The sequence below is a fragment of the Echiichthys vipera genome (genome assembly GCF_963691815.1).
Source record: "Echiichthys vipera genome assembly, chromosome: 1".
Taxonomy (NCBI): domain Eukaryota; kingdom Metazoa; phylum Chordata; class Actinopteri; order Perciformes; family Trachinidae; genus Echiichthys; species Echiichthys vipera.
Window position 1 is genome coordinate 7,273,325 of NC_139826.1, and position 23,827 is coordinate 7,297,151.

The 23,827-nt window shown below is 42.0% G+C and overlaps 1 protein-coding gene across 1 annotated transcript in view; it reads left to right on the forward strand.

Annotated features, from left to right (window-relative positions):
* The window catches only part of znf536 (zinc finger protein 536), a 205,046-nt gene that overhangs the window by 131,535 nt on the left and 49,684 nt on the right, over positions 1–23,827 (forward strand). The window contains exons 6-7 of the mRNA XM_083919571.1: positions 10,903–11,061; positions 20,771–22,540. Of these exons, the coding sequence (XP_083775697.1) occupies positions 10,903–11,061; positions 20,771–22,540 (1,929 nt within the window). The remainder of the gene's footprint in view (positions 1–10,902; positions 11,062–20,770; positions 22,541–23,827) is intronic.

Here is a 23,827-nt window from a genome sequence, read left to right on the forward strand (position 1 = left end):
GGGATAAAGACATGTGGGCTTTTTTAGGCGGTGTGTGAGGGTGTGAGGGTGGGGTGTGAGTGTAAAACATACGGGAATAGTCAGTCATTTAAGAGGACAGGGGTTGTAGAGGCAGGGGGGCGAGGGGGCTTCAGTCTATTAATAGTTGAGTCATCAGTGCCTCAATGTTCCGAAATGGCAAATTGTTAGATCCCCAATGGTGATTATTACTTGCTGTCAATGACCTTCATAACAAATTAAAATTATGCGACTGGGACAGAGCGTGCTCTTTAATAGGCGTTATGCATGGGATTGTGTGTGTGTGTGTGTGTGTGTGTGTGTGTGTGTGTCTGTACCCGGAACTTTGTGTGTGTGTGTGTGTGTTTGTGTGTGTGTGTGTGTCTGTGTGTGTGTGTGTTTGGATGCTGGTGGCCAGAGGGTGATGGCCTCTAGCATTTACCCCCCCCCCCCCCCGCTAAAAAAATATGGACCTTCCTCGCATTTATTCTTAAAGTATGGCTCTATCTCCCGTGTTCTCGTGGCGTGTAATGACCACACACACACACACACATGCACACACACACACACACACACACACACAGGCAGGATGTTTGCAGCTACAGTATAAATCTTTTTATTTCATTTTCCGAGACACTGGACAAGTTAGTAGAAGAGGAAAATGGGACGCGTCCTTGGTCTCTGGATTTACTGCCTGACCAGGATATGTTGGGAGCGATAGTCTCTCTCGCCCCACACACACACACACGCACACACACACACACACACACAGTATGTATGCATGACATGAAGCAGATTTACCCACTTTAGCTCCCCCTCCACAGTGGCCTTGTTAAAAGTGTTCATCGCCCCTTGTGGTAATATATGTCTTTAAGTGCACATTTATGCTCCCGAGCTATCGATCACTGTACATTCCCCACTCGATAATTACTCCACCTTAATATGCACCCTTAATGAGGCTTAATTGATTCATTTTCATTGATGGAGAATAACGCCACTAATGGCTGCGGTGTGCAGAGCATTGATGCCACGTACTGTATAGACTCCGACCAGTGCCAGGTGGATTAAGGGTGGGATAGGAGTGGTGGTACTGTAGCTGAGGTTGATGATTGGCCTATTGTGCTTGCTGTTGATTTAGCATGCACGGGAATGAATAGGAAATCAATGGTGGCTTAGGAAGGAGTTCTACTTTATTCAGCATTAAAGGGGCAGTGCAACAGGACGGATGTCTTCTTTAGATCGTCAGTCTATATGCTGGAGAGGAGTCATTTTCATTCTTTCTCTTGGCAATATCCTGTCATGGCCTATCCCTTTGTTCTCTTTCTCATTTTCATACATTTTCACTTTCCTTTAACACTAAGTGTTGTTGTTTCGTTTGATGCTAAAATTGCTTTCTTCCTTTTCCTTGTTTTGTTTAATTTTATTTTACGTGTGTTTGTTCTCATTTGTTTTTTCCTTTCTCAGTATTCTGTCATGCCCTTTCCCTCCTTTTCCTTTTCTTCCCTTTCTTCCTTTCTCACCTTTTTACTTCTCTTGTTTCCCTTTCTTTTCATCTACTCTCCCTTATATTCTACTTTCCTTCTATTTCCTTTGGTTTCATCCCCTTGTTTTTTTTTCTTTTATGTTATTTTGTATGATTAAGTTTCTTATCCCTGGCTTTCCTCCCCTCATGTAATGTCCTTTCAACCTTTCCCTTTTCCTTAATTTATTTTGTTTGTCATTTTACTTTCCTTTCCTATCCTTTCTTTTCCTTTCCTCCTCTTTCCTTGCATCTCCCTATCCATAGAAACCCAGCAGTATCCAGTAAAAGAGACAACGACCTAGTCATCCTTCACTAATGGTAACCACACCACTTCCTGCCAACACAGACTGAGAGGGGGCATGATGAATATACACCCTGATTATTATAGCACTAGATATACACACACATACATTGGCACGTGTGTGTGTGTGTGTGTACACAAACACACAGACAAACACATTGGTAATTGCTCTTGTCTTCATGTCCTAAAAGACACCCACCTCTGTCCCCATCTGCCTTTTGTGCTCTCATGCATACATGCAGACAGTGGTGGACAACACACACATAAACACAAACACACACACACACACACTCATACACCCTCAAGCATCTTCCAGAGCCTCTCAACGGGGCTATGATCACCCTGCTAGAATGATAAAGTTAGTGAGACATCAGTGCTCCCTCAAACATTTGTATGTGTGACTCTGTGTGTGTGTGTGTGTGTGTGTGTGTGTGTGTGTGTGTGTGTGTGTGTGTGTGTCAGTGTGTGTGTGTGTGTGTGTGTGTCTGTCTGTCTGTCTGTTTGTCTGTATGTGTGTGTGTGTGTGTCTGTGTGTCTTTTTCCAATGCTCTTTGAAGCCTGAAACAGACTTGAGGGGGGGGGGAACAAAGGTGGGCCGGTGCCAGGGAGAAACTTATGGCACCATTCCTCTTTCCCTAGCTGGGCAGAGGCATAGCCTTTACTGAGGGAGAGAGCCACCTTCTGTCAGTCTGGGAGGGGGAGGAGGAGGGGAGAAAGAGAGCTGGAGGGAGAGATGACAGTGAGAGAAGTGGAAAGAGAGGAATAGAGAAAAAAAAGTGAAGCATCCTAAACAGGTTTTGGAAAGACATTTCCACCTGTAAACTGATGGGGACTCTGAGGTTTAGCCCCTTCACAAATTCAATTATCCCCACAGATTTGCAGCTGGTATTTAAGGCTGCACATTTAGAATAAGCAGGGTTTTTTGCAGCAATGCCCTTCACCCAATAGTTTTTGAGAAATTATCTTCACAGCGTGAAGATCACACTCCCTGAATAGATGTCCTGCACTCCCTACCCCTGTTTCATTCAAGAAAGTGCTTCAAACAAATAGCTTTAACACAATTCTGCACAACGGAAACCACTACCCTTTCATTACCCAGATCTCTCCTCCTCCTATTTTTACCCTCATCCTCATCCTCTCTTCTTTCTCTCTCTCTCTCCCTCTCCCTCTCTGTCTCTCTCTCTCTCTCCTCCACAACTCCAGTTTTAGTGCAGGCGTTCACTAATAAATATAAATGTTTGTGATTACCATCTCTGCAGCACAGGTGCATGTTTGTTGCGAGGGGAGGCTTGTTCATTAATTTTCAGCCGTGAAAAGTGCAGCGCGCCATGAACGGAGAGTCCAAATCGCACACACTGATAAATGAACGCACAGATTGTTAATGTACCATTGTAAGGCTGCTGCCTCCACCAGCTTTGAAAAAAAGGGCTTGCTGCCAAAAGCGAGGCTGTAAGCGTGCGCTCGCACACACACGCACACACACACACACACACAAACATAAACACACACTGGGTCCGTGACGTGTGGCAGGACCCTATTCAGAAGTCTAGATTAAACTGAATAGAGCTTTAGAACGAGTGTGTTTTTTATCCTTACACATATAGCCAGGGATTGTTTAGATTATATAGACAAGGCACCCCCCGGTGTGAGGCCTCTGGCTTGTGTTTTCTAATTAGATTGGGTAGAACTGGTATCTGCCGGTAACCACGGCTCTAGGAACTTGTGTCCCGGTATAAGGGCGAGTTGGCGCTCCACTATGTGGATTGGGCCTTTCAGATAAAAAACATTTGGTGCTAAAAGTTAATTTGTCTCTAGAATGCGGGAAGCGGTCATTTGGACTGTTGTCTGTAATCCTCAAAGTCTTTTTTTTTTATTATTATCATCATGATGGTGATAATCATGATTTTTATCTGGATTAACCCGATCCGCCACCCCTCAGCCTGAGGTGACATATTTGCTCGGGCGTGGACACAACATGTGTGGATTATCAGAATCACCACATACTGTATATTTTAATTAGATAATGCATGCTAAATCTAGAACCAATCCTCAATATGTTTCTTTTTTAGATACGGTCACGACTGTGCCATTCACAACAGGAGAGAGCAATACTGAGGAAGAGTAAACAAAGAGGAAATAAATAAAATCTGCCTGGAAATGGGTTGTTTTTCAGGAGCTGCAAAAATGTTTTAATAGGGGACCGCTGAACACCTGCCTAAAAATGTCGTTTCAACATCTCCCGAATGCCATTTTGCTTAATTGACTTGGAAATGGCCCAAATGTATTGCTGAATGCGATCTAATTAATATTAATAATAAATGCCATTATTAACATCAAAGAACATCTGGTGCCCCTGTTTACCCCACCGCCTTATATGTAACACATTCTGCTGCTGTTTTCATCTCACAAACATTGCGTGGGTAAACAACAACTTGCATTTCCTTTATTTTTATTTTCATTTATATATTTTTTTTCTTTTATCGTACGCACAGTTTATTTTGTCTTCGGTCTTGTTTATGTTGTTCAATAGGGTCAGTAGTAAAACAACAAGTATGAGGTGAGGATGCTGTCTAGGACTTGGAGCACGGTTGCTCTTCTCTGCCCCCCCCTCCTCCCTTCTTCTTCTTTTTGGTCTATAGACCTGGTTGTTGTAATACCCTAGAGACTCCTCAGATCTCTGGTGTACTCCCTTAAAAAAATACAGAAAAAAAAGCATCTGCACAGAGCCCTTGCATTGGGACTTTCTCAATGCCCATAAATCATGCGCCAAATAACTTTAATCTAAAATTTCATTAAGTAGTCCTTGTCAGGTAGTAAAAGAAGGGGGATAATGCAGTGGTGTTTAATGATAATTGGTGTTTGGTTAATAAATTCTGCGAGTTCAGATTACGTTCTAGCAGTGGCTGGAATGCTAGCATCAGCAGTGTAACTAAACCTCAAATTGATTAACTCGCATGAACCAGACGCTCACAAAGATGGCAGTGGTCCAAATCAAAAAAAGAACGAGAGGGGAAGGGGGTGTAAGGGGGTGTTAGGAGGTGTGTGTGTGTGTGTGTGTGTGTGTGTGTGTGTGTGTGTGTGTGTGTGTGTGTGTGTGTGTGTGTGTGTGTGTGTGTGTGTGTGTGTGTGTGTGTGTGTGTGTGTGTGTGTGTGAGAGAGAGAGAGAGAGAGAGAGGGAGAGGAGCAAGCAAGCATCAGGCCGGATGGTGTTGTTTTGCACTGGTGTAAGGAAATCAAGTCCCCCCGGGCGCCTTTTTAAAAGCCTAATGCCTTTCAAATGATGTCATCACATTTTACTCTTTCTCTCTTTCTCCTCCCTCCCTACCTCTCACCCAATCTCTCTTAATATCTTTCCCCTTTTCAAACTGTTTCCGTCAATCACCCCCCCCCCTCACCCCCCAATCTGTTATTTGGCTACGGGGAGAGGCCGGCGGGCTTCGACTGGAGCCACGTGACGCATTAGAATAATGGCCGAGCAAGAAGCAAAACATCTTGTGTTTTTATGACTGATGTGCTTTTCCCCCCCAGTTTTATTTCCTGAAAGTGATATCATACTAATCAAAACCGCAGAACGTTTAGAGTGCAAAGTGTGATTGAAAGAAGACCATTAAAGAAGTGACAAACCCCCCTTCACCCCCGCCAACCAGCAGCCCCCCCGACACCATGTATGCACACACAATCATTGGCTTTGCTGTTTATTTTTGTTGATGAATATTTTGCTTTTTGTCTTCCATTAATGAGAACTGGGTGTGGCCGCTGTAACGGAGTAGGCAGCGTGCCCTATCCCAGGGGTACCGACATGAGCGCTGACACACACACACACACACACAAGATCCTTATCAATTTATATATTTGTCAGTCAGTTGTGGAGGCTGCCCTGGTGGTGTATCCCCGTGGTGGCGTTGCATCGGTCGCTTCACTGCAAAATCCTGGTGACGCGCTGTCGGAAAGGGAACGAGGTGTCTCACGCACACACTTACACACACAGTTGCACTCTCACACACAGTTAGTCAGGGGGGAGTGTGAGTGCAGCAGACAGCAGGCAGAGTGACTGATACTCAGCCTGCCTCCCAGATGGCCTGCTCAACTCTGCTCCAATCTGATCTCAGAGCCTTTGTTCTGGCATGTTCCATTACGCCGCCGTGACACCAGTAAAGGCAGAGGGGAGAGGAGCTGGTCTCAGATCAGATACAGATGAAATAAACATGTATTACTCTTTTTTTTTCTCCCCCTCTGTGATATTCTTGTTCCAGCACAGTCACAGTTCTGCGTTTTTCATGTTTGTTCCTGGGGTAGAGACGAGTGAGGGGTTTGTAGACGACAGATAAAAACTGTCTGAATGTTTGAGTTTGACGGGAGAACTTTGGGGGGGCCGGGTGGGAGGAGCAGTAGTGGCTTGGATGTTTAATTAAAAACATTTTTTATTCTTGATATAAATGATGATCTTTTATGGGGATTAATGGCTGGTTTAGCTAAAGTAAAACATGTCAGTGGAGGAGCGGCCTTTGGCACTTGTAACAAAATGTAGATTAGAGATAGAAATGCAACATCTCCTAAAGTCTGCTCCTTTATTAAATATCACATACATCTAAACATTGTTTCCCGTGTGATATGATTATGAATTCTCCTCAGCCTTGGTTACAGAAAAAGTGTGATAATTGTACTGTAATTAATTTAAATGTAAATATGAGTCATTAAATATTGCTCAGTTTAAGGCAATGATACACCCAGGACTTTACTGACCATTGAATGGGTATGGAGCAAATCTGCCAACCCTCCCCCTTTATTTATGTTTAGTGTGCTAAATGATGGCCTAATGCCAGTTTTCCTCTTTTTAAATGTAACATCCGGCAGTACATCCACATGAAAATGGTCATGTTTGCAGATTCTGACTATAAAATGTCAGGTCTTGCATAATGGTATGAGATAAGTGAAAGAATAACAGTAGCTGGCCTTTACAGGCTTGTGTATAAAAAGCCAAAGGCTCACCTGTGACAATCACTTTAATGTTGTGTCTCCTACAGCGAATCTTCTTTGCATAAAAAAAGATGGAAGATGTGGAAAGAAAATCAATACTCGGAGGATAGTTACGGCTGGGTGTCAACAAGCTATTGAGAGTCTCTCCCCCCTCATCGCACACCCAGCTGTGCACGATGATGCCTAATATACGGGGTGACCTTCAAAATGTCATAAATGTGTTGTGCAATAAAGTGTCAATATTTGTGGTTATATGGAGCAGTATGACTTTTACAGTAATTGGAACAGTCGCATTAAAAGCTGCGGATCAGTCAACTGATTAAAGACAAGCAAGCTGGACACCCGGCTAGTGCCTGGGAATGACGTGGATTCTCACACGTGTGCGTAACTCTGGTGCGCGTGTGCGTGCGCTCACATCACATGCGCACACACTCGTGAGAAGAGCGAGGACCCAAAGTTCTGTTTTACCTTTCCTTGTAGTGTGTATGTGTAGGAATGTGTGAAGCCCATTTATTATTGAAGGGCTGTTATATGCCAGGAGAGCACACACTCATCCTCTCAGTAATGTGTCTTCCTCTTACAGGAGCACTATTAACCCTGACACATGAGGATGTGTGTCTCTGTGTGTGTGTTCGTGTGTTTGTGTGTGTGTGTGTGTGTGTGTGTGTGTGTGTGTGTGTGTGTGTGTGTGTGTGTGTGTGTGTGTGTGTGAGTGTGTGTGTGTGTGATTGGGAGTGTGGTCTGGTGTTTGTCCTGCTTCTAATCTGTGTTTTGGATTTTTTAATTTTAGCCCCATCTGGGGTGGGCAGGTGGGCTACTGTCTGTTACACGATCGGAAGAATCTTTGCCAAAAGGGGATCTGTACAGTAGACCGCTCTAAATATGTTTATGAGGAGGGGACTATGGCTACAGTATGGTGCAGTCCTGGACCAAGCACCGGGGGAATTGTAGTTGCTTTTATTTATTTATTTCCTGTCTGCGGGCCATCTTTGCAATGCGTTCAAATTAGAATGCAAAACAAAAGGGTGGGGGCAGAGCTGATGTGTTCACACTTTGCTGAAATTATGCAGGATATTGTATTTTCACCAGTGATATACGTACAATTTGTCTTGAGTATAATTTGCATCAAACGTTGTGTCATGAAGGTCACAATATTTGTCAAAAAACATAGAATTTTCTTGAGAATGTTGCAGTTTTCAAGTGGATTTAATGAGAGTAATGTTCTCAATTTTCCATTTCAACAACCCAGCAAATAATATTAGTTGTCGTTAAAGTTAATTTTTGAGGGCCAGTCCTGCTTGTTGAATGTATCCATCTGTGTAGTATTTCTTTTCCCCATCCAGTCCTATCTTTATATTTATATTTCTCTCTGTGTAACATCACATATTGTTTAAAATTAATGCGAAAAGAAAAATAATTCTAAACCAAGAACCACAATGTAACATCTGCTTTTAAAACCTAACTGTCTCCTGACTTCTTCCTCCTCACTCGTACACAGAATTACACCGCACAGTTGCCAAGCCCAAGTAGAAGCAGCTGGTATTTAGTATCTGCGTATTGTCACAGACTTACATTTAGGTTGCCTTTCAGTTTCGGTTGTGATAAATAGCCCTCAGCCTGATAGCAGCGTTGCTGAATGGAGTTGTGTGTTTAGTGTCAGTGTGGAAGAGGACTTGCTGACTTGGGTCTTTCCATTCTGTAAACCTTATTTGACTGTGGAATGGGGTGGGAAGCAACAGAAAAGAAAAGATTGCGCTAATGTTTAAAAAAAAGAAAGTTCCTTATTGTGTGGTGTGGTTGCCTAAGCGGGTTGCCCGATTTTGATTATTTTTCTTTCTTTCTGACTCCCTCCCCTCCTCTCTATGCATGCCAAATCATGTTAACTTTATTTGTGCTTACGTGGGTCATGTGCATACTGACATGCTAAGTTTTCTTTTTTACTATGGGGTCACAGACTCATATTGGTTTTGTCTGTACTTTTCTTTCCTTTAAAGGTCCCATATCCGGCTCATTTTCAGGTTCATTCTTGTATTTTGGGTTTCTGCCAGAACATGTTTACATTCTCTAAAAGTCAGCATTTTAGCGCTTTTCTCTTTAATGCTGTGGTCAGGTGGTCATAGGATTGTCCCATTTTTCTGAGTTGTTAGTCATTCTTCTGACTTTGATTTGCCCATGACCTTTAAGTTGTGATTAGGAAACAACATAGATGCTACAAAGGAGATGTGTTGTATTTTATTGCTTATAGTGTTTAAAAAATGCATTTTGTCCATGATGTGCTGTACCGGTGCATTACCTAAAACCGCTAAAATAGTGCTTTACCTGACTTGTTATAAGGCTTTTCTACGTTACGGCTTAACCTTACAGGAACAACCTCAAACCATGTGGCAAATTACACGTCAGCACAAAATTGATATGCAGCATGTAAATTTAGAACTTTATTACCATCAACATTTTGTTTCATTGGCCATGTTTCTGCATACATTTTTTAGCTGACTTTCCCAGTTGTTATTCCGTCTTATGGTGCCGTTCACATGGATTTTCCCAGCGAGGAACTAATTTTTCCGATTATTTTGACACCACTTGAATGCAGCATGAGCCCCCTCCTAAAAAAGCCAAGTCTGCTCTGATAGGTCAGCTTTTCTGGGTTTTCCGTATCTGCACTCTCAGCGTCTCTGCATCATCTTCGCATCACTGTAACGGCACTGTAGCAGAACTTCACCTATATAGAGTATATTTGTGACATAACCATACAAAAGTCATGAGGGCTCGTTCTGGAGACACAGTTTCTGAATGTGTGTCTGCTGTGGGCATATCTTTGTGGATTGAGCATTTTGATACTTTCACAGTATTTATATAGCCCCTCAACCTGTTTATTATAAAAAACAAACAAACATACAAATCTCGCTTTTTACAATGTGAGACCTTTAACCTCAGCAAAAAAGGGATTGGTCCCAGGTGCTCATGTCCACTGAGTTCACGACTTCCTGTCATTTTCAGATTAATAAATGTTGATACAGACATGACAGCCTGCACAGCCAAAAAATGAAAGAACCCAAAATAAAAAAGATAAAGAAAGAATATTTTCATATGAATTTTACTTTGCAATGAAATCTTTGAATCTGACAGTTGATCCTCCTGCACAGTGATGCCCATCAAATGCTATTAGAACTATTCCAGATATTTTTAATTTAACAGCTTCAAGATACAAGACATATCAAGCATCTGTTGTGTTCCTTTTGTTTCTTTCAAGTTTCTTTTTTGAACTTAACTGTGTTGCTCAGACCTTTAAATTCCATGACTGTCAGCACATCACAGGCTCTTAACCATCCGTACAACACGGCCACGTGTGTACAATCTGATGATGACACTCTCACCTCAGATTTTGCTGCTGTCAACACATTCCCAGGTTGTCGTCACTCATCTTTAGATTCATATTCAGAAGGTGATTGTGTTGATAACAGACTGCTGTTGCACTAAACTGTGCATCATCGTTTTTGGCGCTGGGAGGAAGTGGCGGAGGGCGGGGTCAGAACCGTTATCACCCTATCATATCTCTGACAGCTACCTGTCAAAATCAGGTCGCAGGACGAGATGCGAGGAGATCCTGCAATGCTGACATAGCCAAATCTATCTCTCTCCTTTTTTTTTTCTTATTTTGCATTGTTAATTTTCACTGCAATCCAGCATATGCTTAATAGGAATGATGATGATAGCAAGGATAAAAAAAGAAAAAACAGGAGGAGAAAGGAGAGGCGGCGGCGGTGGTGGTGCAGTAGGTGGTGTTGAGGGTGTGTGTTTGAGTTGGGGGAAGGGGTGGGGGGGATCTCAGGACTATGGTGTTTCTAAAGAAACTGAAAAGCTTATGAACTGTCAGCGTTCTGTCAGAGAGGAAAATAGCACGGCCTGTGAGCCCGTTTGATGCGTTTGACTTTGTGTGGCGTTCGCACATTTGAGCAAGGGAAATGAGGGACAATGACTGACAGACAGAGGAGAAAGAAAAAAAAAATGTGTTGTGTTGTGATGTGTGGAGGGCTGGTTTGAAGTGGCACTCAACACACCTTCCATTTGTCTCTCCCTCCTTGTGCTGTCTCTGTGTGTACTCCAGATGTTGGGGAGGACTTGGGGAAGGCAGCGGGGAGCATTCAGCCATCTCTGTCCCAGCATCGTGAACGGAGCGTGGGTTCGTCCTCCAAGGATTGCCCCTACTGTGGCAAGTCCTTCCGCACCTCACATCATCTCAAAGTCCATCTGCGGATACACACAGGTCAGTACTAACCATCCCTGGTCAAATGCATTTCTCCAGCAATTAAACATTTATTGCACTTCATGCAAAATTTACTTTACTACATGTACTGACATTCCTTCTGGGGTTAGACCGACATATTGCTTTATGAATAATGGCCTAATCAGATATTGGAGTCAATCTGCCTCTGATATGATGGATATGATGCAGATTAATTGATTTTGTATTGGTTTTGTAATAAATACTACATTAGTTGTCTCTGGGAGCATGGTTGTATGAGGTACTAATCCAAAGTCAGTGTATTACCTACAATCAAGACCATAGACTGTAGAAAAAAATGGATGTACCTGTCAGAGTCCGTTCTTTCAACTTGATCCAATTGTACTCTCCTACGGGAGTCGCCATCTTTTCAGACTTTGACTCCACCTCATTTTCTCTCACCAAAAAAGGGCTTTGGGGCGGCCGATGGCACAGTGATTAGAGCAGTCGCCCCATGTAAAGAGGCTGGAAGTCCTTGAGGCAGCAGCCGCGGGTTCGACTTCGACCTGCGGCCCTTTACTGCATGTCTCCCTCTCTCTCTCTCTCACCCCATTTCCTGTCTGTCCTATATAATAAAGGCTTGAATACTGCCAAAAAAATAATCTTTTAAAAAAAAAAAGGACATGAATGTGACGTTGGGGGGAGGGAGATACGTCCATATGGCTGACGTATACCTCCGAGGAGAAGTGAGAGCCAGCCGCTAGCTGTCACTCAAGAGGCCATGCCCCTAATTATTCATAAACGTTAACCTCCAATAAAATAAAAACTAGCCCGGTACAAAAAACTTCATCCCCCTTAGTGTTGTCATAGAGATATGACCTAAACATACAAACTATAATGTTTTTTTGTAAACAGGCCTTAAATAGATTTAATTAAACTGTGAAAACAACTTGTCTAACATGGGGGTCGATGAGAAATTGCTCTATTATGCAAATGACCCTAGTAGACGCTCAGAGAATTGTAATTTTTGGCACTTCCGTATTGAATCAACCAGGAAGTCCCTGTGGTAGGGGCTTGATCAAGACACGGAAGCTAAGCAATGTACTGCTGTGGACAGGGACAGCGGCAAAGTATTTTAGACAACTAAAAAAGGAACCACCTTAAAAAAATCTATATCTGTTTTAGTTTCCTTTATATTTAAAATATTTTCACAGCATCGAACTGTGAATATGTTTATATTTTTACCTTTCTGACAGGCAACTTACATAAGATGACTGACTCTTTGAAAAAAACAGTAATTTTACCTTCCAGAAGACAGGAGGTGCTGGTCCAATGATCCCTCTAATGGTTAGTTTGTCTGTTAGTTTTGCTAGTTCCGAACCCTTTAAAAAACACAATACCACAAACAAACTAACCATTCGAGGCAGCGGTAGGCCACAAAATCCTGTGTAGTTTGAGTTAAAAATTACTGCTTTTGTCAATGGAATCTGGTGACTTTAAAGAGAGTATAGATGGGAAAAAGGAATTCAGTTCCCTGTCCGAAAAATATCCAGAAAATATCCCTTTTAATATAATATATATAATTCCAGACTAAAAAGTAATACATTAATACATTAAGATATATTACAAGTTATTTATTAAATTAGAAAGAGAAGAAAGAAAGAAAGAAAGAAAGAAAGAAAGAGAAGTCTACTTGTACTACTACCTCCATCAAAATGAAGTGCACATATGGTCACACTTTCCAAATCACAGTATGACAATGCCCTGAAAATAAGCCGAACCGCAAAAACCCAGTGATCCAAGTTCATCATTAACACATACTGTCATTCTCACCTAAATCATAATCCTGTTTAGTTCACGAGATGTAATCCTCCAGATAGTTTCTGCGCAGTCTTATCGGATGTTTCATTGCAATGTATTTTATTCAAAATGACATAAAGACTTTTCCTATATAGGAATATGGGTTTCCTAACAGTATCCCTCACTGAGACTTAAGGCCGTTATTATTCACTTTTTTCATGAGCTCTAATTAACACAACAAGGGTTCAGTGTCCTCCAGTGACATCACTCAGAGGGCAATTTCACACTCGCTAACTCTCAATAACTCTCAAGCCAAAACAAAGCCGGCCTGTCCACAGTTTAGGGATATGCGTGAGATGATGTGCCTCATAGATTGAGCTTTATTTTTCAGTCAAGCGTCCTATCCCTCTGAGCTGTGTACTCTATGCCCGTTCATCTCACCAACCAGGGCTAAGGCACTTGTGCTTGTTGCTGGGAGGTTAAGGCTGCAGTCAGAGTAATGATGTGGACTGTGGACAGTAGCCAGAGTTCTAACCCTCTGCAAGGTACGAACGCCCCACTGACTATTCAGGTTAAAGTCAAAATTAGACCATGCAGAGGACACTTTACAACAAGGACGCCTGGTTCTGGCTGGTGGGCCTGGTAGGTAAAGTGTAAGTTTGTAAGGTGATTCCCCCATTGATTCTAAATTCATCTCACAGGGAGTTAATGTTTCCAAACTGTGAGTGAATGATTAGCACTGGAGAACAATTATTGCAGATTATATTCAGGATCGATTAAGCTATGATTTTATTGATTAAGGGGAAAAAAGTGTATGGTTATTAAACAACCAGTCTTGAATGTCATTGTTGGGCCCTGGATTATGTTGAATTCTAATGAGTTTAAATGGCTCTGCAATATGGTGAGGTTTGAGTTAAAACAGGTTAAGGTCTCGGTTTCGCAAAATAAATATGGCTGAGGTATCCACCATACCTTTACTTTCCACCAAAGATATCCCATTTAAAAACATATAACAGAGAGAAGCAGTAAATCATGACATGTTTCCAAATCTGGAACCACAGAATGATTGGCATTTGTGCTTTATTGTGGACCTTAGTGACTGATCAAGCATTAAAGGTCCCATATTAAACAAATTTCAGGTTCATGTGTCTTTTTGGTTTCTACTAGAACATGTTTGCATGCTCTAATTTTTTCACAGACTGTCTGTCTGAATATACCTGTATTCACCGCTTTGTTTTAGTGCCTGTCCCTTTAAGACCCCCTCCTGTAAAAGCCTACTGTGCTCTGATTGGCCAAATTTTCTGCATCTTCCACATCTGTGCTCTTTGTGTTTATGCACCGTCATTGCATTCAGGGAAAAGATGTAATCCACTGTAGCACCGCTTTCTTCCTACAGTATATACTGTGTAGTAATCATGGAAGATTATGGAAGGAGACAAAGAAATATCACTTTTTACAATGAGGGATATTTATAATTTTTTTCTGTTGAGAGTGCAGGGTATTCAAGTGGCGTAATCACCATTTGTGCAGTCAAAACATCCTTGAGCAAGGTATTAAGATCCTTACCTAGAATTCACCTGGAATCATGCAGTTGAATATTTGTAACTTATAATGAAAAGGCTTGAATATTTTTTCTTTGAGAGGAGTCTTTAAGGCTTCTCTTTTTTTTTGTCCTGCACTAATACTGCATATCAAAGTCAGTAATGTTATAAATGACAAAGTCAAATAGGCACATGTTCTGTTCTAAACAGTAAGAATACAACTATTCTTTTTTGATTTGATTTTTGAACCCAACACTATCATGTGAACATCAATCCAAAAAAAAATTTAAAATGATTCCCTGACTTAGAGTAATTTCCCCTTCAGTCAATCAAAGATTTGTAACTCTCAATTCCTCTAGATGTTCTAGAAAAGCTGAGCACATCCATCCTGACCTTTTTGTTAGTTACACTTCACAACCAAGTAATCCTTGAGTGCCAGTAGAGAAGCTGAGAAAATCAATGCTCACTTTTCTTCTTATTCTCCTCCCCTGTCTCCCTTGCTTTTTTCCCTTCCTTCTCCATGCACTTAAAAGGCAGAATAAGAGACCACCCATACTGTAAACCCCTTTTGCTTCGCTTAATAAGAGGCACATATTGTACCTCAGATCTGGAAAGGAATTAGAGGAAAAGCTTTAAACTGTAGCATTCTAACACATCTGGTGTATACTCACATAAATAGGATCTCCATGTCAAATAGCGCATCCAGTTCACAGCCAGGCCAGGGCTACTCTACAGTAGCTGGGGATAGTGGTGGTTTTCGGGGGCATCTGCTATGAGATGGTGAGTGAGCTGAGTTATGTCTGCTTTGAGTAGTACTGTAAGGGCACCCACGGGGGCCGTATTTTATCATGGAGGAAACGGAGACCTCAAGCTACGCCTGCCGCTAACTCATTTGGCAAAACACACACAGACAAGTAGGTCTGTCTAATTTCATCCACACAGTTTATTTTACATATTTCAAAAAGGAAACAAATAGTTTCATTTGGACTCCTCTACACCTAAGAGCAAAAGGGATGAAAGTTAGTAAAGATATTGTCTTTTGCAGTGGAATGTATCTCTGGCCATGGGCCTATCTAAGCACAGCTTTAGCATAGTTTTGAGAAAAACATATTGATGCATCCCCAACATGTTGCCTCTAAATCATTATTATAACCTTATCACCCCAGCCTCACTGTGACATCCTGATTACATCCACAACATGGCTTTTACAGAGGGTAGAGATCTTCCCTGTGCTCTGACGACAATGCAGAGAAATGCACAGTTGACAGTGGAGCTCCCCTTCATAATAATGCAATGTGAGTGACACAGTGGAGTTGCTTACCAAGCCGGTCGAGGCAGCATTGTGCAACACCACGCAGAGATTAATGAGCGGCTAACGCCAGCTTGAAAGGAATGAAGTGAATTTAAATTTCTCCAAAAGTTAAAGAGCTAATGTTACAGTATTAATTTCCTCTTGAACAGTGAGTGGGAAAATATCCATTAGCAAAATTAACCATAGTTTTCGAGGTAGCTAACATTGTGCGGCTGTGGCGCTACAGTGTGGGGCCACAGCTAATGAACACACTGCAGAGGGTGATATTTCATTATACAAATTAATGCTCACATTTTAATGGGAAAGTCACATAATGAATCTAGGCTTCAGTGACAGCAATTAGAGGCCCAGATTGTCCCCTTCTGGACAAGGCACTATTTAGCAGTAAGCAGCTGTGTGTAAAAAATAAAAAGGTCCTCGCTCTTGACAATGGCCACACATAACTTCAGGCAGGGCAGCATAACCAATAAGAGTCCTTGCTCACCTTTAAATGAGGAGAGGGGGAGACAAAGAGGGAGAGGAAGAGAAAGGGGAGAGGCAGGACTTGCCCATGTCACTTAACCTTAACCTAACCTTGTAATCAGGATGAATCAAGAGGGAACTATGATCTCCCTCTCAATTCCTCTCACTCTTTCCTCCCTTTTTCTCCTCTTTCTTCCTCCTCCTAGTATCTCCCTCCTCATACATTTTTGTTCCCTTTTTCTGTTTTTCTCCATTTTCCATCTCTACCATACATTATTTTGATACAATGACAATGATACATTTGATATATTACTTTATATTTGTCATCTTCCTATGTAGTACTGTACATGCACATAGTTCCTGTGTGCATGTACAGTACTACATATAGTATTATGGTGTGGTTTACCCCTCTGTTGCAATCGAACTCCTACTCCTGATGGTGTTAGCAGTATCCGTGACTCACAATTTACCTCTTATGTAAAGGATAAGGCTGACAATATATATTAATTGTCAACAAATCCCATGAAAAGACCCAAACAAACAATGAATATGAAAAAATGGCTTAAGAAGGCCTGCAATCATCTATTCACATGCTAACAGTTGCTGTTAGCTTGATCAGGACTCCCTTAACCACTTTTTAATGCTCTGGAGTTCCGTTCAACAAAACTAACTTTTACTTGGTTAGGTTCAGGCAACACAACTATTTGGTCAGGTTTAGGAAAAGATTGGGATTTAGATTAAAATACTAACGTAATGGGGTTAGGTTTAGGCAACAAAACAACTTGATTTAATGGGTTGAAAGAAAAGAATGTGGTTTGGTTTAAAATATGTTCCTTGCATTACCTGAGAACATTATGCAGGTATTGAGGTATTGTCCCAGGTATTGAGCCACACCACCTCATATCTATGGTTGCGATTATCAGCCCATTCAACTGGCTGATAACATTCTAACCAAGTTATATACCATACTCGTCTTTGCCATAGCACTCCATGGTTGTCCAAAATCTAAAGACACACTGTTGCAATGGTTAACATTCTGTAAATACTCACTAGGGCACTAAACAAGCCTTAATCCGCAGATACAAAATAGTCCCCAACAAATGTACTATTGCTCTTGTTCTATTCATGGGAATTATTGCCCATAAGAAAAAAAGATTAATTAGTCCAGCCTTAAACTATTTGATTTCATTTATTTGACATTTCAAAAAAAGGTCCTGCTGTATATAACGGGTCATATGCTTCCACTAATTCATATACATTGAGAACAACAAATGTGTGGTCCCCTTTTCCATTTAATGTAAAAAAAAAAGTGCCATTGGGTGGACACATGTATCCCACGTTCCTGAGAGTATATACTGTGCATCTATGGTGTCACTCCCCCCTCTGAAGCAATTGAACTGTTAACCCTGACAGCATGGGAGGCCTTCTCACTTCACCACTAACCACCGGCTTAAGCAGATATACTTGAAACAGATGTAAAACAGCTTCTATCCATTATTTAGTCTCTCAAACATCCCATTGGTGTGTTTTTTTTCCCTCTCATTCTTCCGGCCAAATGGAAATTCATCTTCCAATATGTCATATCTATTAAGCCATTTTAATTGCCCCTCTGTACAGGTTTGGGTATTTATCTCTACTTGTTTCTATGGCCAGTCAAAATTCACACAAAGCCAGAAGAAATCAGTACATGCGAGTTGAAGTGTAAACGCATTATAGAGGAGTAGATCCCAGTACAGCAATTAGGAGAATGACGATTTATAGTCACAAAGGTGTCACTAAGATGTCTATGAACTCTAGCTTTTCAAAGATAATAAAACCGCAGTAATGCTTCTTTTTTTTTTAACCCTTCTATCGTTCACCTTTGGCAGGAACAAACTGTCCAAAGTAGTTTAACAAAGACAGAACATACAACGGCAAAAAGTTTATCATTCTATTTTTAACTCCCAGATAGCAATTTTCTGGTTTTGTGGCGGCAGTGATCTGTCATGTGGCTGGGAGGTTGTGCTGTTTGCGCTGATATCAATTAAAAGTGGATTAACGGGTACATAATGACCTTTAGCAGTAACTTGTGTGTAATGTTGCAAGGCAGGATACAGTATATTCCCCAGATGTCACACCAGGCCCCTGACGTATGATGGAGCAGATGTCTTAGCCAGTCCAAATGGCCCTCTAAGACACAAACACACACGTACATACACACAGGCTCAGGCCGACAAGCATGCATAAACATGTGTTCGCACATATTCCAAATGGTGCACACAAACACACACAAGTACGTACAGAAATGCACTTGTAATCCGTCTCACTCACTGCAGATATATTTGAATGCTTAATTTTAATGGAAACCTTGAATATACTGATGGCTCTCTGAAGGCATTTGTATTTATTTCCAGTTTGCCTTGCTCATTAAACATCAAAAGAGAGTGTCAAACATACAATCTTCCGTGCTTTTCATTCTCATTTTAGATATGTAGATGGTACATTAATCTTTATTTTCCCCCCATGAACATTAGCAACCTCTTATAAGGAAAGAAAAGACAGAGGAGGGAAGAAAAAAGATCAGATCAGTCTAATTTCTGTCTAATTTGGCTCCTAGAATATCATTTTGTCCAGTTAGAGGAATTGAGAATGATCATTTGCATCAGGGACGTTTCCTTATTGAATCAGCACTGAGCCTCTGTTCGGCAGCTCACATGAGAAGCACTTATTGGGTTTAAAGCTCATCTCGTATGGTTTATTTTAAATATACTCTATGCTTCATAGCCACTCTAGTGTCAGATAAAAGATATCAGGGCTATCTGACTCTCTGCACGTTCTCTAGCTCTTTTTTTTGTGTCTCTCAGTCTTTCTCTCTCCTCTCTTTGCTGTTTCCACCTTCAATTTTCTTTTGTATACAATCCTATTCCTTTCTCTTCTCTATCAATATTGTATTGAGTTGGTGTTTGTGGCCCTTTATTTGAGAACTCTGCAGTAGGTCTGCAGATCGCAGTCTTTTTCTGGAATGGTGCCCTCTAAATAATGATAAATTACTTGAGCAGTATGCCATTTGCTAATTATATCCATGATTTACTACACAGCCCGACTTAAATCATTCAAACCAGCCTTGCGTAACAATGCCTTTTTTTCCTTTTATAAAATGGTTTCCATGTGTATAATCTAAACAGTTTATGGCCCTATACTGTATATGTAGAAATGTGCATACACACAAAACACTATAACCATCCCTTTTTATTTCTTTTTTTCCACCAATCCCCCTCTCCATTCACACAGTTACTGTTATCCCTCTAACAGAAATTCCACTCTGGGAACTTTTTATATGTATATATTAAAAAAAAAATCCAGCTTAGCATTTTTTTCCCTCTCTGTTCATTGTTTAATGAATCCAAATCTGGCTCAGACTCCAAGCCTATTATAATTGCTAGCAGGATGTGTTCTATTTCAACACAAGTATCATTCCAATGGAAGATCCACTTCTGGCAGAATAACGCTGGTGTTATACCATTATCAGGAATATTCATTAATATGAATGTGCAGCATAAATAAATATATGTAAATGTTGTGCAACAGATTCACCCCGCTTTTACTGTAATATAAATCTCTTTCATGTGTGTATCCTGTAGTGAATCATATTGTTCTTTATCATAGGGTTCACTGCAAAAAGCATGTGGTTCACATATGTTGCCTGCACATTTACTTATTTGTGCATCGTAGTGTATCATCCATATTTTGTTCCACAGTGTGGCAGTGGCCTGGGAGATGTTATGCCATGGCTTATTTATGCTTCTCAAGATAAACTGCAAATAGGGAATGTCCCAGAAAATGCACTCTCATCACCATGGCACAGGCCTAACAGCAAATAAGGCCAGACCAGAGGCATGATGACCCCACTGCATGCACATACACATCCATGCAAGGATGCAAAGACACACACACACACACACACACACACACACACAGAACCAGCCGCACCCTCAGCCCTGGCCCTTCCCCATGCAAACAGAGATAGCATCGAGACAGTCTTGTTGTCAGTTGAAAATATTATCTCTTGTAGTGGACGGAAAGTACCACATGGTGAAATGTTTTCTATGGTGATGATGTGAGTGATGGCTTACTTGGCGGGGCCGGATAGAGCAGGATCGACCCATATTCAGATGCCTTATCCGCAACCCTCCCCTGCCCCAATAAAAACACACACACACACACACACACACACACACACACATACACACACACACGCGTAATAACACATGTCAAGCAGAGGGAAGCCGATGTCTGACTGCAGGATCCTGTTCATTATTACTTTACTGTTCATTATTACTTTGTTGTAGTTTATTTAATTATGTGCTTTATTTTTTTTTCATTCAAAATTTCTTCTTATGTTTATCCCTTTTTCAAGAGGTAGAAATTGCATGTGTTTTGATACAGTGAGGAAATTGCAAAATATATATTTTTTTATAGTAGTTAATGAAATGCATATCTTTTTTGTAAGCTCTACCCATTTGACCTAATTTCCTTTGTTCAGGGTCCACATTCCCTGTTCCAATAAATAGATTTTGATATCCAGTCAATCTAATAATCAGGTTAATTATTCACTGTTTTCCCTTTCTGTTTCTCTCTCTCTTTCTTGGCCTCTCAGGAGAGAAACCCTACCGGTGCCCTCATTGTGACTATGCCGGCACCCAGTCTGCCAGTCTGAAGTACCACCTGGAGCGTCACCACCGCGAGCGTCAAAATGGCTCAACTACCACAGGCGCATCCTCTTGCCACACTCCCTCTTCTGACCACAAAGAAGATCATGGGAAGACAATCGGTGGCGGCATCTTTGCCCGACCAGATGTCCTCCGTAATGTTTTCAAGAGCATCCCTCCCAACCTAGACTTCAGGGCAGGTCCATTGCTGCCACATCAGTGGGCATCATCTGGCATGATGTCTCCGCATGACCGAGATCGTGAACGTGGAGACCACCGTTTTGACTCCACCTCTTCAGCTGAGAACATGAAGACTTCTGATGGCCCATCTGCCCTGGTCTCTACAGTGACAGATAGCTTCTCTGATCTAAGCAGGGCTTACCAAAGTATGATGGGAAACGGAGTCCACTTTCAAGGTTCTCTCCAGGCCTTCATGGACAGCTTCGTCCTCAGCTCCATGAAGAAGGATATGAAAGACAACCAGAGTCCAGTCCAGCTCCAGGCCCAGTGTTACCATGACAACGGTGAGCCCAAAGCAAAGCGGGCCGTGTCGGCTGACCAGGAAAGGGAGGACAAGGTTGAGGCCAAACAGAATTCAGAGCCGGGCAAACCCGGGTCCCAGTACGAACCACTTGATCTTTCCGTGTCAGTCCGGCCTGAGTCTGCATCTGGAGCCCTCCCCGGCTCTTCAGTCACCATCCATGATAATGTGGCATGGCATGGCTGCCTCTTCTGCTCCTTCTCCACCTCCTCAGTGGAGCTCATGGCTCTGCACCTCCAAGCCAACCACCTGGGTAAAGCCCAACAGAAACGGTCTGATACAGGGAAGGAGCTTCATGGAGACACTTCTCCCACCACCTCCACCATTCACTCCTCTAACACCAAGACCTCTGGTGTGGCCCTTGACAAAGAAGGAGAAAGAGATGGAGAGAAAAGCCAGGGAGGCTGGAACAACCTCATTGACCAGCCCTACAACCCCTTCCAGAGTGACTTCTACAGGCGATTTGGTGGCTTGTATGATGGATCCCCAAGGGCCAACCAGACCAGTCTTCAAGCGTATTTAGCCCCAGCAGAGCAGGGTCTTGACCTACCCATCCAGGTCTTTGGAAGAGCACCTTCAGCTGGGGATGACCAAATGGGTGAGAGAGGCTCCCGTGGAGACACTGAAGAGGACCAGGTTGGATCAGATAATGAGGTTGTAAAGGCTGGGGGGCGCAGTGCCAGTGAGACCCCCTCAACCACTCCCAAGGGACTGCAGCAAAATAATCACTCTGATGAAGAGGAAGAGGAAGGAGGAGTGGCTGAAGAGGAGGAAGAAAGAGATGAGGATGGGCAAATGGATGTGGAGAGAGAGGAAGAAGGAAGTCCGGCTTCAAACCACCTCCCGAGCCACTCCAAACTGCTCCAAGACAATTCCTCTCTGCCCCCAAGGGGTGGAGGTGGTTTGGCAACATCTTCCTCCACCATGACACCACTTTCTCTGGTTCCCCAACCCAAGAACCAATCTTTGCCACTGGAGAAGCAGTGGCAACAAGGCCTGGCCCTCCTGTCTCCTGGAGGTCCCCCAGGAATGTTGAAGGCTGAGCAGCAGACCCACCTAGAGCAGCAGATGAACATGCTATCTGTCCTCAGAGCCTACAGCAATGACAACCTCCCTGCATTCAACGGTCTGGGAGGCGGAGCACCCACAGGGGGCATGAAGAGGCCAGATGCACCTGGTGAGTGTGTTCAACCCCTACTGGCACTGTAACTGCTGTAAAGCCCACACACATGTATTCATAGATACCTTTACCAACAGGAATCCACGCATAGAAAGTCACAAATACACACGTTTGGAACACAAATTCAATTTTCCCAGCACTGCATACACATAAAGACTTAACACACAAGACAAACACATATACAGTTTTTTTCCCTGACACCCACAAAGGAATCTCAGACACTCACTAAAGGTCTTGAGATTGGCTCTGAAGTGATTTCAGCCTTATTTCAAGCAAGTTTAGAAGCTATCAGCCTGCCGACTAGCAACAGATTAATCTTTATTACACGTTTATATTACTGGAAGTGCAGTGCCTCCCTCCTGCCCCACAGCATGGAGGGAATAACCCTGGATGAGTAAGAGCAGGACCTCAGCTCCCTGTGCCATCTCCTCCACATGTCTCTTAACTATCTTAGCTCTCATAAAGCCAGCTCTCAAAAGCCCATTACTTTATAAGACTCGTCGATCTATGACCCTGTGAAAAATGAACTGTCAACTTTCATGATTCTGCTAAGGTTATAGCTGCTCCTTGAGACTGAAGAAGGAAATGCTTTTCTTCCCTCTCTTTTTTGCATCACTCTTTTTTTTTTGGGGGGGGGGGGGGTGCTAAAGTGTTTCTAGAGGGAAGAACATTACAATCCAAAATTAGTGTTGAGCTTTGAAACACAGATTCATAAAGACTATAGAAAACTCAGAAAAGAGAAAGATTACTTAGCTCTGGCAGTGTTAGCTGAGATGTGTCAGTGACAACTCCTTCACATTTGATTCAAACTAGCAAACATAATAATGCAACTATAGAACACGGATAACCTGGATTTATGTACATTGTTAACTCAACAGCTGTCCCTTAGCTAGGACATCATATTTTGTCAGTTTCAATCTAGCGATCATTTTTTAAACTTGTTTTTCCCCCACTGTTAGCTTCGGTATGGCCTAATAGTAGCCCACAATAATAAATATTCCTTTTTGTGGATAACAGAAAAATGAGACATTTTGCCAATGAAAAGTAGAGCTTAAAACTACAGGCATACATTCATAAAGATATAAAATACAATAATATATAATAATAATGACCCCTTTGTTAATAAAGCAACGCAGCTACATGTGTTCATCTGACCTTTCCATCTGACAATATATTATCCGTTGTCATGGAGCCTGGCTCTCTGCATATCTTAGCATCATGGGAGCATTTTAATCATACAACATTGATATATAAATATGTATATTTTTACTTTAATAGAGAGAT